The following is a 15919-nucleotide window of genomic DNA, read 5'->3' on the forward strand; positions in this document are numbered from 1 at the left end:
ATCAAACGGTAGGCTAATACGAAGTTTCTAGTGATCGGTTCTTATATCTAGAAGATTTGAAAGCATTGAAGTCTGATTGCATAAATCCTGACGAAACAAGGTCAGCTGTTTCTGGACACACATGTAAACAGATACCAATTATTCAAAACTTCAGAAACACACAGGTATAGATAGAATTAACGTCTCCGCAATACGACCTTCAGACCAGCCGCAAAGATATATTCCTCACTGTGTTATAGGGTAGTTAAGAACAGCGGTAGATAAGTAGTGGTATTTCTCGTCTGGACCAAAGATGGGGTCGCACTGGGAGCTATTACAACTGTTTTCGCTGCTTGTCTTTGGTAGTTTGTGTGTAGCAGCAGATAAAAAAGGTAAAGCCTAGAGTTTTATTTGATTTTATTAATCTAATCCAGTATCATTTATCTCTGTGGATGGAAACAATTCTTAACAAGATTATCAAAATGTCTGAAATGTCTGTTTTCACAATAACTCTCTGTCGTTTAACGATAACTGAATCGTTTGTGTCATTTTCTCATTTGATTGATTTTATGTTTGCAAAATTGGTACAACATGCAGAGAGATGTTTAAAGCGTAACGTGATGGGCTTAAAGATATCATCAATACTAAAACAGGGTTGGGAACTATTGAAACAGGGTTGTGGGTTACTGAAACAGGGTTGTTGACTATTGAAACAGGGTTGTGGGTTACTGAAACAGGGTTGTGGACTACTGAAACAGGGTTGTGGACTACTGGAACAGGGTTGTGGGTTACTGAAACAGGGTTGTGGACTATTGAAACAGGGTTGTGGACTACTGAAACAGGACCGTGGACACCTGGAATATTTTGTTTAATGCCACAGTATATTATGAATATATGAATATTTTAGAAACTGACTGATCAAGCATTGGGTTATCCATCCTTCAAAATTATCTCCAAAGTGTTGTGACTACCAGTTTATTTGTTCACTGAATAGTGTTTCCATTGTGCTTTAACACTCTAATATATCAATGTATTTTTACCAGTTCTGTTAATATGTTCATACAAACTAGTGATTCATCATTCTACACCAATAGAAGCAATTCAACTGAAGGATTGCTACACAACATACATGGCATAATGTTTTGAATTTACGATAAAATGCTTCAATGTAGCAAGACTAATTAAAGAAAATAATATTATTGTGTAGGTTTGAGATACCCGATGTGGCGAAGAGTAAGTTCTTTGCGCTATGTCAAATTAAAGCAGCAATATCTCAAACGAGTATATTAAATGGAGCGCTGGTTGGTAACAAATACAATCTATAAAGCACCATTAAAATATCAATTATTGAAAATACTGTGCGAGCTTCCAAAAATTAATATTCAATCCTTATATAATATTTACAGTTCACAAATTGCTTACAAACAGCTCATTGAGAAAAGAAGACAAACAAATCAAAGACAGAAACAAAAACGTTTTGGAGTCTTCTTTATCTATCAATTTTTATATAGATAGTCATAATAACCGTGTTTTCCTTCTTTTTCTTTCTCCATGTAGTTGCTTTGCCACACTCTTACAGTTCTCAGTCATGTTTAACGTCTATTAAAAACATAATCTCAATGATAAACAACGTCAATAACCCACCGTCAGTATCTATACTTGTAAAATGACACTGCTTAAAGGAAACACAAAGTCGTTTAGGAAACTATATATCTAAAAATAATATAAGATAAATCAATGAAAGAAAACTTGTAAGATTAATTACTTTTGCTGTATACATGATCTGCCATAAACGCAAACATCATGATATTTACAATAAGAAGAGTAATAGATACATGCATTGATAAAACATGAAACTGACATTGTACAGTATAGATAAATAAACAATAAAAGAACATCAAAGGAAATTAAGGACACTAATATTAACAATGTTTAAAAATATAAACTTACGAAGGAATAGGTATTAAAATGGCATATCAATTAATGCTGTTATACTTCTTTGACGAAAGACATATTCAAACATATCGATAACAAATTAACACTGATTTATAGTAGAGTGGTTAATTGAAAGGTACAGTAAGGTTTCTGAAAACTTCTCCAGCGTGGATTCTGACGATAATCTGATATATATATACAGAGTCAATTTCTGAAAAATATAATGCTTATTTTTTTTATATAAATCCCTCAGAAAATCGTTGATTTCAGAATATATAACACGAAAAATGTATTAGGTAAACTTTTATGATACGGACAAAAGTTTTTGAGTCAAACTTTTTTTCTTCTTATTTATCAATTGTTCTGAGACATGATAGCATTCGTGGTAAATCTGTTGAAAATACTGATTACCATTATTACATTACGTACGATCCATGGCATTGTGAGATACCATGTACGGACCTCATATTCACCACAGTGTGTAGATCTGTAACACATTAGCAATACATTTAAGTATATTTAGTACGACAGAAATAATAACGTAATTCCTTACCGTGAATAATGAACAGTTTTCCCTTGCACCATTAAATATCGACAGATCGTTTGCTGACTATCTATAGGTAATCATGTCTGTGTGAATGACAACCCCATTCAATTCATTTTATTACCTATGTAGTTGATATCTGGTAGTACACGCTTTCATAATGTTACATTAAAACGAACTACAGTTGTATTAGATATCTGCTAATTTTGGTAATTACTGGTTATCACGGCTAATGATACTCTGGTCAATGCGTACAGTGATTACAAAAGAGCATTTTTTTTTATATATAATGTGAAGTTGCAACGTCACAATACTTACTGGTCACGTGGACATGCAGTTTCGGTCACTGAATGTTGTGACCATTGGAAAAATGACTCCCTCATGTCATCATGATTGATTAAAAAGTTGTGAACCTCATATTTAAGAGTTTGACTGTTGGCGGACATATTGCATTATCATTTTCCAACATAAGGCCGTATTCTTTCCAGCTGATGGAACAGTCTTTACCCACTTTCGCGGGGTGAAACAGGGTGTTTCCATTGTTTAGACTCTTGTTTGGCCTCTGAGGTGAAATGCTGGACCTCTGCAGAAAGATCTGCCTCCTAAAGTTTAGATTAGCACGCGACAAAGTTCGCCTGGTGTCCTTTTGATAAACAGTTAGAAGTCTCTGTACCGAACGGGTTGAGAGCCTTCTCTTTGTGATATCTTTCCTAAGAATGGAATGTATTTTTCCCGTGAAATCCCAGCTGCACTGGCTATGCATATATCTGTAAAGCGCCTGTCAGCCATAATATTATGGGCTTTATTTATCATTGCTGGGGTTGCAACACAGACAGGCCTTCCAGAACGGGCGTCATCCCCAAAGCTCTGTCTGTCACTCTTAAATTCAGACACATACATTTTAACTGTAGCATATGAAGTGGCATCATTGCCTAGTGTTGCTACCATATCAGTATGGATATCCTTCTATGCTAGACCTTTCTTATGCAAATATTGAATCACTGCTCTTTCAGCGATTTTGTCTATTTTGCCAAACTATTGACCAATGTCCATTTCCTACCTTTTCAGATGTGGTGTTTGTGGTGGACACGTCAGGTGGTAAGGGGTACTCAGATTTCAATCTGACGGTTGACTACCTAGTCAACGTTGCAAACTCACTGAACGTTGGAATAGAGGATACCCAGGTGTCGGTGGTGACCTTTTCAGACGATGTCAGTGAAGAGTTTGACCTTAATGACTACCTGGACAAGACAAGTCTACTTCAAGCAGTCGAAAGCCTAAAAGATTCCATTGTACCCAGTGGTAACAACGATTTATACCAAGCTTTGGTTTATGTACAAGTGCAATCTTTCTCCATTAATAGAGGGTACAGATTTAACGCTGAGCACATTGTCGTTCTTATAACAGACAGTTTGCCCACAAATGCATTAGCTAGTTCGACGGCCAACCTGATTCTCGACACCATACCAAACAGTGTTATATATGTGGTCAGTGTAGGTATTGATCCCACCTCGCAGGAACTGCTGGACATTGCCCGTGACCCGAATAACATCCTATACGTCACATCCTACAACCAAATATGTGGACTGGTACCGACCTTAGTGGAAAAGATTGGTATGTAAAGGCAATGGAAAACCTCTGCTACTGCTTTTGTTTTTTCGCTTTTGTTTTTTGGTTAGATTTTCTAGTGGTGGTAAGAGGGTTTAGCAGGAATGGAAGTTTTTCTATTTGCACATCATAATAGATACTGATGACAGAAATTAGGTACATTAAATATTCAGAAAAGTGACGGAGAAGAAAATATTTTAAACCAAACATCTTAATTTCCGTTTCAGATAAATGTTCATCAAAATTGCTTATCGTAATTCTCCGTTTTAAAGTTACAATCATTCAAATAAATATTAGTTACATTCATGAGTTAAAAAAAAACCCAGGAAACATCCTCGGTTATCATACTCATACTCTTCAGTTAATTACAGGGAAAAACATAAGTGATTAAAGAGCGGACTCTAAATAAGTTTCTGATCACAGCAGATTTTTAAACAAATCTCATTTTCACCCTATATACCAAACAAATGAGAGTTTCATTAATCTCTCAAATAAGAAAAAATAAATGTAACATTCTCCTTATTACATAATTGTCTTTGTCTTAGACCGATACAAAATGTAAATTGGCGATATTCTATCTCAATATTTAGCTGTGACGTTACATAGGGAACCTCCAGCCAATCATCGCTCCTCTAGGTCATATAAAGCTTGTGTTTTTAGTTATGACACTGATAACAGGATAGGTATTTGATATCCACTACCTATTACCATTGATGCGATCTTGTCTATAATACCTTATACCAAATGAATTTTAAAACAAATCACTCCCGTTTTAATTAATCACTGAGAAGAGAAATGTTCGATTAAATATATTCAGTCGTGTTTACATTGATATAATTCCAGGCATGCTGTAGTCAAATTGCTATTCTCTTTCCAACAGATAATACCATGACAGCGCCCATCCCTGAAAACTGCGAAGAAGCTGGTTCACAAACATCTTTTGTTGCATCATCTCTACATGGCTTAACTCAGTCTGTCTCTGCATCTTTTTATACCACGAATGGCAATGTCATTCCGTCTGACTCTGCTCACCCAATTTCTACCTCTAGCGCCACTGTATTCCCATCTGCGTCTTATACAGGCGTCACAGTATCCTCATCCTCATATTCTTATTCTTTTTCTGGACCAAATACTATCGCTAGTTCCATCACCATTGTCACCACTCCTTTCTCTGATTCAAGGACTTCTGTCCCAATTCCTCTGTCTACTTCAAACTCCCTTGTCACCACACCTCTGTCTAGTTCAAACTCCCTTGTCACCACACCTCTGTCTAGTTCAAACTCCCTTGTCACCACACCTCTGTATAATTCAAGTACTTCTGTCATCATTCCCCTGTCTAGTTCAGGCACTATTGTCAACACTCCTCTGTCTAGTTCAAACTCCCTTGCCACCACTACGGAGGCCCTTATCATCGCAAGCGCTATGACAACGCCCACGATGACTACCACAAGTTCAACAGCCACGTCAACGAATAGTTTTATCATCACACCCTCGACGAGTACCACGATTTCGTCGATGACGGGTGCCACAGCTTCTACGACCACATCCACGACGAGTACCACAAACTCAACGACCACGTCCACACCCTCGACGAGTACCACAAGCTCCACAATTACGCCCACTACAAGCATCACAATCACCACGCCCTCGACGAACATCGCAAGCTCTATGAACACACCTACTACAATCACCACAAGTTCTATTACTACCCCTTCGATGAGCACCACAAGCTCAATTACCACACCCACGTTGACTACCACAAGCTCAACGACCACGTCCACGTCCACGCCCTCGACGACTACCACAAGCTCCACAATTATGCCCACTACAAGCATCACAATCACCACGCCCTCGACGAACATCGCAAGCTCTATGAACACACCCACTACAATCACCACAAGTTCTATAACTACCCCCTCGATGAGCACCACAAGTTCTACGACCACGTCAACGATGAGTACTGCAAATTTTATCATCACACCCACCATTAGTACTACACGTCCGATTTCGCCGATGACGGGTGCCACAGCTCCACACACCCTACAAGCATCACATATCAACCACCACGTCAATGTCAACGACATCGCAAGCTCTATGAACACACCCACTACAATCACCACAAGTTCTATAACTACCCCCTCGATGAGCACCACAAGTTCTACGACCACGTCAACGATGAGTACTGCAAATTTTATCATCACACCCACCATTAGTACTACAAGTTCTACGATTTCGCCGATGACGGGTGCCACAGCCTCTACGACCACACCCACGATGAGTACCACAATATCAACGACCACGTCAATGTCAACGACGAGTACCGGAAGCCCTACGACTACACCCACGACGAGTACCACTAGCTATACGACCTCGTCCACGACGAGTACCGGAAGCCCTACAACTACACCCACGACAAGTACCACAAGCTATACGACCCCGTCCACGACGAGTACCGGAAGCCCTACAACTACACCCACGACAAGTACCACAAGCTATACGACCTCGCCCACGACGAGTACCATAAACCCTACAACTACATCCACGACGAGTACCATAAACCCTACAACTACATCCACGACGAGTACCACAGCTATACGACCTTGTCCACAACGAGTACCATAAACCCACAACGACACCCATAAACCACAACTACACCTTGTCCACGACGAGTACCGGAAGCCCTACGACTACACCCACGACGAGTACCACAAGCTATACGACCTTGTCCACGACGAGTACCATAAACCCTACAACTACACCCACGACGAGTACCACAAACTATACGACCTCGTCCACGACGAGTACCATAAACCCTACGACTACTCCCACGACGAGTACCACAAGCTATACGACCTTGTCCACGACGAGTACCATAAACCCTACAACTACATCCACGACGAATCCATAAACCCTACAACTACACCCACGACGAGTACCATAAACCCTACAACTACATCCACGACGAGTACCACAAGCTATACGACCGCGTCCACGACGAGTACCAGAAGCCCTACAACTACACCCACGACAAGTACCACAAGCTATACGATCCCGTCCATGACGAGTACCGGAAGCCCTACAACTACACCCACGACAAGTACCACAAGCTATACGACCTTGTCCACGACGAGTACCATAAACCCTACAACTACACCCACGACGAGTACCACAAGCTATACGACCTTGTCCACGACGAGTACCATAAACCCTACAACTACACCCACGACGAGTACCACAAGCTATACGACCTCGTCCACGACGAGTACCAGAAGCCCTACAACTACACCCACGACAAGTACCACAAGCTATACGATCCCGTCCACGACGAGTACCATAAACCCTACAACTACATCCACGACGAGTACCACAAGCTATACGACCTTGTCCACGACGAGTACCATAAACCCTACAACTACACCCACGACGAGTACCATAAACCTTACAACTACATCCACGACGAGTACCATAAACCCTACAACTACATCCACGACGAGTACCATAAACCCTACGACTACTTCCACGACGAGTACAACAAGCTATACGACCTTGTCCACGTCGTGTACCATAAACCCTACGACTACTCCCACGACGAGTACCATAAACCCTACAACTACATCCACGACGAGTACCATAAACCCTACAACTACATCCACGACGAGTACCATAAACCCTACGACTACTCCCACGACGAGTACCATAAACCCTACAACTACATCCACGACGAGTACCATAAACCCTACGACTACTCCCACGACGATTACCATAAACCCTACAACTACATCCACGACGAGTACCATAAACCCTACAACTACATCCACGACGAGTACCATAAACCCTACAACTACATCCACGACGAGTACCATAAACCCTACAACTACATCCACGACGAGTACCATAAACCCTACGACTACACCCACGACGAGTACCATAAACCCTACAACTACTCCCACGACGAGTACCATAAACCCTACAACTACACCCACGACGATTACCATAAACCCTACAACTACATCCACGACGAGTACCATAAACCCTACAACTACATCCACGACGAGTACCATAAACCCTACGACTACACCCACGACGAGTACCATAAACCCTACAACTACATCCACGACGAGTACCATAAACCCTACGACTACACCCACGACGAGTACCATAAACCCTACAACTACATCCACGACGAGTACCATAAACCCTACGACTACACCCACGACGAGTACCACAAGCTATACGACCTTGTCCACGACGAGTACCATAAACCCTACAACTACATCCACGACGAGTACCACAAGCTATATGACCTTGTCCACGACGAGTACCATAAACCCTACAACTACATCCACGACGAGTACCACAAGCTATACGACCTTGTCCACGACGAGTACCATAAACCCTACAACTACATCCACGACGAGTACCACAAGCTATATGACCTTGTCCACGACGAGTACCATAAACCCTACAACTACATCCACGACGAGTACCATTAACCCTACAACTACATCCACGACGAGTACCATAAACCCTACGACTACATCCACGACGAGTACCACAAGCTATACGACCTTGTCCACGACGAGTACCATAAACCCTACGACTACTCCCACGACGAGTACCATAAACCCTACAACTACATCCACGACGAGTACCATAAACCCTACAACTACATCCACGACGAGTACCATAAACCCTACAACTACATCCACGACGAGTACCATAAACTCTACAACTACATCCACGACGAGTACCATAAACCCTACAACTACACCCACGACGAGTACCATAAACCCTACGACTACTCCCACGACGAGTACCATAAACCCTACAACTACATCCACGACGAGTACCATAAACCCTACAACTACATCCACGACGAGTACCATAAACCCTACGACTACTCCCACGACGAGTACCATAAACCCTACAACTACATCCACGACGAGTACCATAAACCCTACAACTACATCCACGACGAGTACCATTAACCCTACAACTACATCCACGACGAGTACCATAAACCCTACCACAAGCTATACGACCTTGTCCACGACGAGTACCATAAACCCTTCAACTACACCCACGACGAGTACCATAAACCCTACAACTACACCCACGACGAGTACCATAAACCTTACAACTACATCCACGACGAGTACCATAAACCCTACAACTACATCCACGACGAGTACCATAAACCCTACGACTACACCCACGACGAGTACCACAAGCTATACGACCTTGTCCACGATAAACCCTACGACTACTCCCACGACGAGTACCATAAACCCTACAACTACATCCACGACGAGTACCATAAACCCTACAACTACATCCACGACGAGTACCATAAACCCTACAACTACATCCACGACGAGTACCATAAACTCTACAACTACATCCACGACGAGTACCATAAACCCTACAACTACACCCACGACGAGTACCATAAACCCTACGACTACTCCCACGACGAGTACCATAAACCCTACAACTACATCCACGACGAGTACCATAAACCCTACAACTACATCCACGACGAGTACCATAAACCCTACGACTACTCCCACGACGAGTACCATAAACCCTACAACTACATCCACGACGAGTACCATAAACCCTACAACTACACCCACGACGAGTACCATAAACCCTACAACTACATCCACGACAAGTACCACAAGCTATACGACCTCGTCCACGACGAGTACCATAAACCCTACAACTACATCCACGACAAGTACCACAAGCTATACGACCACGTCAACGACGAGTACAAATGATCAAGCAGTCAACAGTGATGAGTCAATGGGTATGGTCACTAATATTTTTGTTTTGTCTGTGTTATAAGCTGACTTTTCAATAGATGTCCTTATCTCCTTCCTGTAAATGTCATTCTCGTTGTTTCTTTAATGTAACTTCCCTTGAATTTACGCTACCATAGTCAGATTCAGCTTACGAATGTACGAAGATCACAAGAATGAAGAAATAGATTTGCTATATTATGTGAGAAAACATAGATTAATTAGAAAGGGAATTATTTATGGGAGACGTCGAACCGTTTTTGAGAATTTGAGAAATATGAATGAGTGGTTGCTGTATTGTGTATTTCCTGCTTGTATTTTGTGTGTTTGTTGGGGTGCCGGTCATTCCTGTCTGTACCCTGCGTGTTTGGTGTAGGATGCCTTCCCTGCTTGTACCCTCTGTGTTTGTTGGAGGTGCCGGTCGTTCCTGCCTGTACCCTGGATGTTTGCTGAATTCTGTCGTACCTGCTCTCATCATGTGTGCTTGTTGTAATGTGTCGTTCCTGATTGTACCTTGTGTGTTTGTTGTGATGTGTCGTTCCTGATGGACCTTGTGTGTTTGTTGTAATGTGTCGTTCCTGATAGTACCTTGTGTGTTTGTTGTAATGTGTCGTTCCTAATTGTACCTTGTGTGTTTGTTGTTATGTGTCGTTCCTGATAGTACCTTGTGTGTTTGTTGTAATGTGTCGTTCCTGATAGTACCTTGTGTGTTTGTTGTAATGTGTCGTTCCTGATAGTACCTTGAGTGTTTGTTGTAATGTGTCGTTCCTGATAGTACCTTGCGTGTTTTTTGTAGGTTTTGATAACGCGGCGGTCGTGACGACGAGGGTGTCTATACTCATTGTACCCTGTTTGATCATGGCGGTTGTAGCGGCTCGGCGTCCATTGTTTTTATTTTGGTAATTATTTTGTCTTAATTTTCATTATAGTAAACTTTGTCATAACTTGTTTATTTCAGTGTATGAGCAGCTACAAATAAATTCACGAAAACATTATTCGCTGTTTATTTGGGGGGTTTATGATGTCAGGGAATTCCTTGTTTCAACCCCACCTCTTAAAAATAATACATAAGTGAGATAACAAGCGGTGTATTGGTATAAATATGTTTTATCATGTCTTTGTTCATCATATCACGTATTACATGCTCAGATATATATATATATATATATATATATATATATATATATTATTCATACACTCGATAATATGATATCCTCTCGTGATACGTACATATTACAATTGAACATATGATTTTTTACACAGAATCACTGCACTTTATGGATCTTGACAACAAAAGGACAAGACGTTTGCTGATTAATTTGTTCCTAAGGACCTTCTTCTATCAATCAGGACGCAGGGATGTGTTTGTTATATGTTCATGATACAAATAAATATTTAAAAATATATTTGTTTATTATCTACAAAAAAGCAACAGTATAATAATTATGTACAATTGGTAACAGAATGCAAATATGTACTTACTAATTTTAATACAAAGATATACAGTGTACAACTATGTAGACAGTGATTCAGAGAGTATTATCATTTTAAAATTTTATTACTACAAGGTAGGTTTATATATAAAACATACAAAGTAAGCACATTATCCCGGTGAGTGTGTACTTATCGTTTTACAATATGCTGTGTATTTAGTTTGGTACTAACATATGACATTTTATCAAGTTTGTTTTCATAATAGTAATGATAGACAGACTTTCCTTTCTTATTTTAGCAGTATCAAATGCATCATTATTTATATATATATATTGTCAAATATCTCTTTATGTATCTCAAGAGAACAGGAAAATTAACATAAATGATATGTTCTATCATATATTTTGTTTCGTTTTTATGACTTTGAAGAGGGCTTAAATAATGTCATTTAAAGTAGTGTTAAGTTATTTTGCTGCATAATTAATGAAATATATACGATAGACTGTATAGATCTATTGTTATTATTAACAAAAATTACTGTGATCACCTCCGGCCTAGTTTGTTGATGGTCAAACTCTCCTGTTATGTGAATTGTTTTTATTTTCTTAATAATTTTCTCAATAAAATCTTAAAAAATCAAATGTCTTATTTCTGATCAGTACTTTAAGTAACATTACACGTTTATGTCTACATTCATCAGTTCTATTCAAAATAAAATGACAGACTCAGAGATCCAGCAAATACTGCTTAAAGCGATAGGTCCGCGGATACTCTACCTATAGAAACATCAGCGTATACTTAATACAGAGACAGGTGTGTCCATGAATACTCCAAATACAGAAACATTCACGGCTATTCAATACAGAAACAGATGTGGCCATGAATTCTCCAAATACAGAAACATTCACGGCTACTCAATACAGAGACAGATGGGTCCATGAATACTCCAAATACAGAAACATTCACGGCTACTCAATACAGAGACAGATGTGTCCATGAATACTCCAAATACAGAAACATTTACGGCTACTCAATACAGAGACAGATGGACCCTTGAATACTCCAAATACAGAAACATTCACGGCTACTCAATACAGAGACAGATGGACCCTTGAATACTTTATATATAGAAACATTCACGGCTACTCAATACAGAGACAGATGTGTCCATGAATACTCCAAATACATAAACATTCACGGCTCCTTAATACAGAGACAGATGGACCCTTGAATACTCCAAATACAGAAACATTCATGGCTCCTTAATACAGAGACAGATGGACCCTTGAATACTCCAAATACAGAAACATTCACGGCTACTCGATACATATGAGGCAAAGATACTTCACCCACCAACGATACTCAAAAGACAAACAGGTTCGAATATACTCGAGACAGAAAAAATTCTGAAGATCGATGATGAAAAAAATGAGAGTTCTGTATAGCCCTTTCCTCCTTACAACCTGGAAATCCTAGTTCGTCCGTATCCCGCTGTGTAGAGCTTTGTACACCTAAAGTAATGCTTAATATTTGGAAGGCCAGTCAAAAGTCATCAACCTAGACAGCTAACAGTCATTTCGGTACTTGTCAGCATGTCCGAAATCGGCGCTATTCCACGACAACTCGTACACATATCACACCTTTGTGTACATGCTTTACTGGTCATTTGTCTGAGGAAGGTGACAGCGTACGGATCGTACTGGTCACCGAAATGTCACATATTAAAATTCCTGGTTGTGTATAAAGAATCTTTACATAATGTGTTGACATTCTTCTAAAAAAATTACCCATTGTTTCGTTAATGGAGAGATACCACGTGACTGGTCATCAGGAATAATACAGCCTATTCCGAAATCAGACAACAAGGATACTACAGACCCTCTTAGTTATCGTGGGATCTCATTACTATCTATTCTTTGTAAAATCTACACAGATGTACTAGGTCGGAGATTAAACAAATGGCTAGAAATGCATGATGTACTAGTAGATGAACAAAATGGTTTTAGGCAAAAAAGAAACTGTCTTGATTACATCTACTCGCTTTACAACACAGTCAACAACAGGAAATTGAAAACCTTTGTACTTTTGTATGCTTTGTGGATACACGCAAGGCGTTCGACACTGTAAATCGGGATTGTTTATGGTACAAATTATATGCAATCGGCATCGAGGGAGCTTTCATGAACGCCGTCAAATAGTTATATAGTGACGTCAGATGAGATGTGCAATACGTTTAAATCATTACGTCACAGATTGGTTCAACGTCACACAGGGCGTAAAACAGGGGTGTAATATTTCTCCTGCTCTTTTCTCAATCTACGTGAACGATCTGGCGAGTGATATTAAGGCTCTACAATGTGGCGTGATATACGCCGACTGTATGATCTCGCTTTTAATGTACGCGGACGATATCGCGCTACTAGCAGCGGATGAACTCTCTCTTCAACGGATGCTCCAGTGTCTAAATCATTGGTGTAGAAAGTGGCGATTACTGATCAACAAGGATAAAACTAAAGTGATCCATTTCAGAAATCCTCCATCTCAACGTTCTCTCTTCAAATTTAAGTGTGGCGATATCGATATTGATTATATTGATCGGTACCGATACTTGGGGTTCTGGTTTACAGAGCACCTGGATTTGTCGATATCTGTGCGCAAACTAGCCAAATCAGCAAATAGATCATTAAGTGCAGTTATAACGAAATCAAAATTCGCAGGAGGGATGTCACTAGCAGTTTTAGACAACTTTGCAAGTCACTTGTGGAACCTGTACTCTTTTATTGTAGTGCGATATGGGGACATAACAAATATCGCTTCGTTCAAACAGTTCAAAACCGTGCGTGTAGATATTTCCTCGGAACTGGGAAAAACGCCGCACGAGGCGACCTTGGGTGGAACTCTTGTGAAGTGAACCAAAAAGTTGAAGTCTGTAGACTGTGGATAAATTTTAAATTCTTGGATGAGGTTAGATTACCCAAGAAAATACATGTTTGGTCTGTTTCTGTCAATCGGAGCTGGGAGAACAGAGTTATTAAACTCCTAAGGGACAATAACTTATATAATCTACTTGCATGTTCTACAATATCTGCCAAAGAATGTATAAAGGCAGTCAAGAATCATTTTATAAATGTTGATAATCGTAATTGGTATAGAGAACTATATGATGACCGTAGGTGTAATAACGGCAATAAGCTAAGAACGTATAGGTTATTTAAATCTAGTAATTATACGGAAAAGTATGCCTCTAGTATTATGGATTTCAGATATAGACAGGCTCTAGCGAGACTTTGTAGCGGTAATTTAAAGCTTAATATTGAAACAGGTCGGTATTCTCGTCCTAAAATACCATTAGAAAATAGAATTTGTACATTGTGCGATTTAAATTGTATTGAGGACGAATGTCATTTTTTAGTTGTATGTGATTTTTATTCAGATACCAGAGTTCATCTTCTTACAATAGCTGAACTGTATCGTTCAGGTTTTAACTATTTAAACAGTACGCAGAAGCTCAATGTTTTAATGAATGAACCCAGTTTGCAATACCTTGTAGCACGTACTGTACACAAGATGTATCGTAGAAGAATGTACTTTTAATACTTTGCTTGTTTTCTTACGATATTCATGTAGCTATACATTGTACTAGTTTAGCCATGTTGGTACCATATTTCATACTATACAGAGTCTCATAAGCCTTAATAGGCTGGGTGTCAATTCCATAAATGTGGTTAATTCTAGATACTGTTTGTTTTATTTTATATGTGATGTGAATTGACATGTGACACTTCTTAATAAAATGTTGTTGTTGTTGTTGTTGTTGTCGTCGTCGTCGTCGTCGTCGTCGTCGTCGTCGTCGTCGTCGTCGTTGTTGTTGTTGTTGTTGTTGTTGTTGTTGTTGTTGTTGTTGTTGTTGTTGTTGTTGGTAAATACGTTGATAATATGTAAGTTAGTCAGAGATACAGGTAACTATCTATGTGAATCGGTTATAACAATTATCAACACGTTGTCAATGAGTTAAGAGGAGCATTTGTAAAACACAGTCTTAACATGTCCGAAAAAATAGAATTAAGAAATTGGTTGATTAGAAAAAGTTTGAGAGAACAAAGTTAAACATAGCCTTACTCGAAACGATCATCAAGTATTTTTAAAGATTGCCATGTGACAGAAAAGAAAAGAAAATCGTTTTCATTTCATACCAATTTAAGCAAACTGATATAGTTTTATTAAGTCTATGAAACTGATAGGAATAATATCTTGGCTCTTTTATCTCATATAAAATGAAATTCATTTAAGATCATATATTGACTATCCCGACAAAATGATCCGATTCCAACCTTCAGAGTTGGACACTGTTGTATATATATATTTATTCGATCTCGCATAAAATGTAACGATTAATTTTCTGTCTTCACATGAACTGATATTCCACTCATTATAAGATATTAGATAGTTTAAGCATTATCTAAGTATGCAGTTGTGGCCTTGATGTAATTAAACACTTAGGTTTGGATTGTTTTTTTTATCAAAAGATCGGGAATATTATAGATCAATTACACATTATTGCGATATAATTACCCTGTGCCTCATGAAGACGGTGCTGGAATTCTCTCTTCCGAAA

General features: G+C 39.4%; 1 protein-coding gene across 1 annotated transcript in view; it reads left to right on the top strand.

Annotated features, from left to right (window-relative positions):
* The first annotated feature begins 1200 nt into the window (after positions 1-1200).
* LOC132553902 (mucin-2-like) overlaps positions 1201-15919 on the top strand; it is a 45297-nt gene continuing 30578 nt past the window's right edge. Inside the window, exons 1-4 of the mRNA XM_060218192.1 lie at positions 1201-1212; positions 3472-4072; positions 4947-6603; positions 7642-9878. Of these exons, the coding sequence (XP_060074175.1) occupies positions 1201-1212; positions 3472-4072; positions 4947-6603; positions 7642-9878 (4507 nt within the window). The remainder of the gene's footprint in view (positions 1213-3471; positions 4073-4946; positions 6604-7641; positions 9879-15919) is intronic.

This window comes from Ylistrum balloti, unplaced genomic scaffold, assembly GCF_031769215.1.
Source record: "Ylistrum balloti isolate Yb309-2 unplaced genomic scaffold, AGI_CSIRO_Ybal_v1 Utg370366, whole genome shotgun sequence".
NCBI classification, from domain to species: Eukaryota; Metazoa; Mollusca; class Bivalvia; order Pectinida; family Pectinidae; genus Ylistrum; species Ylistrum balloti.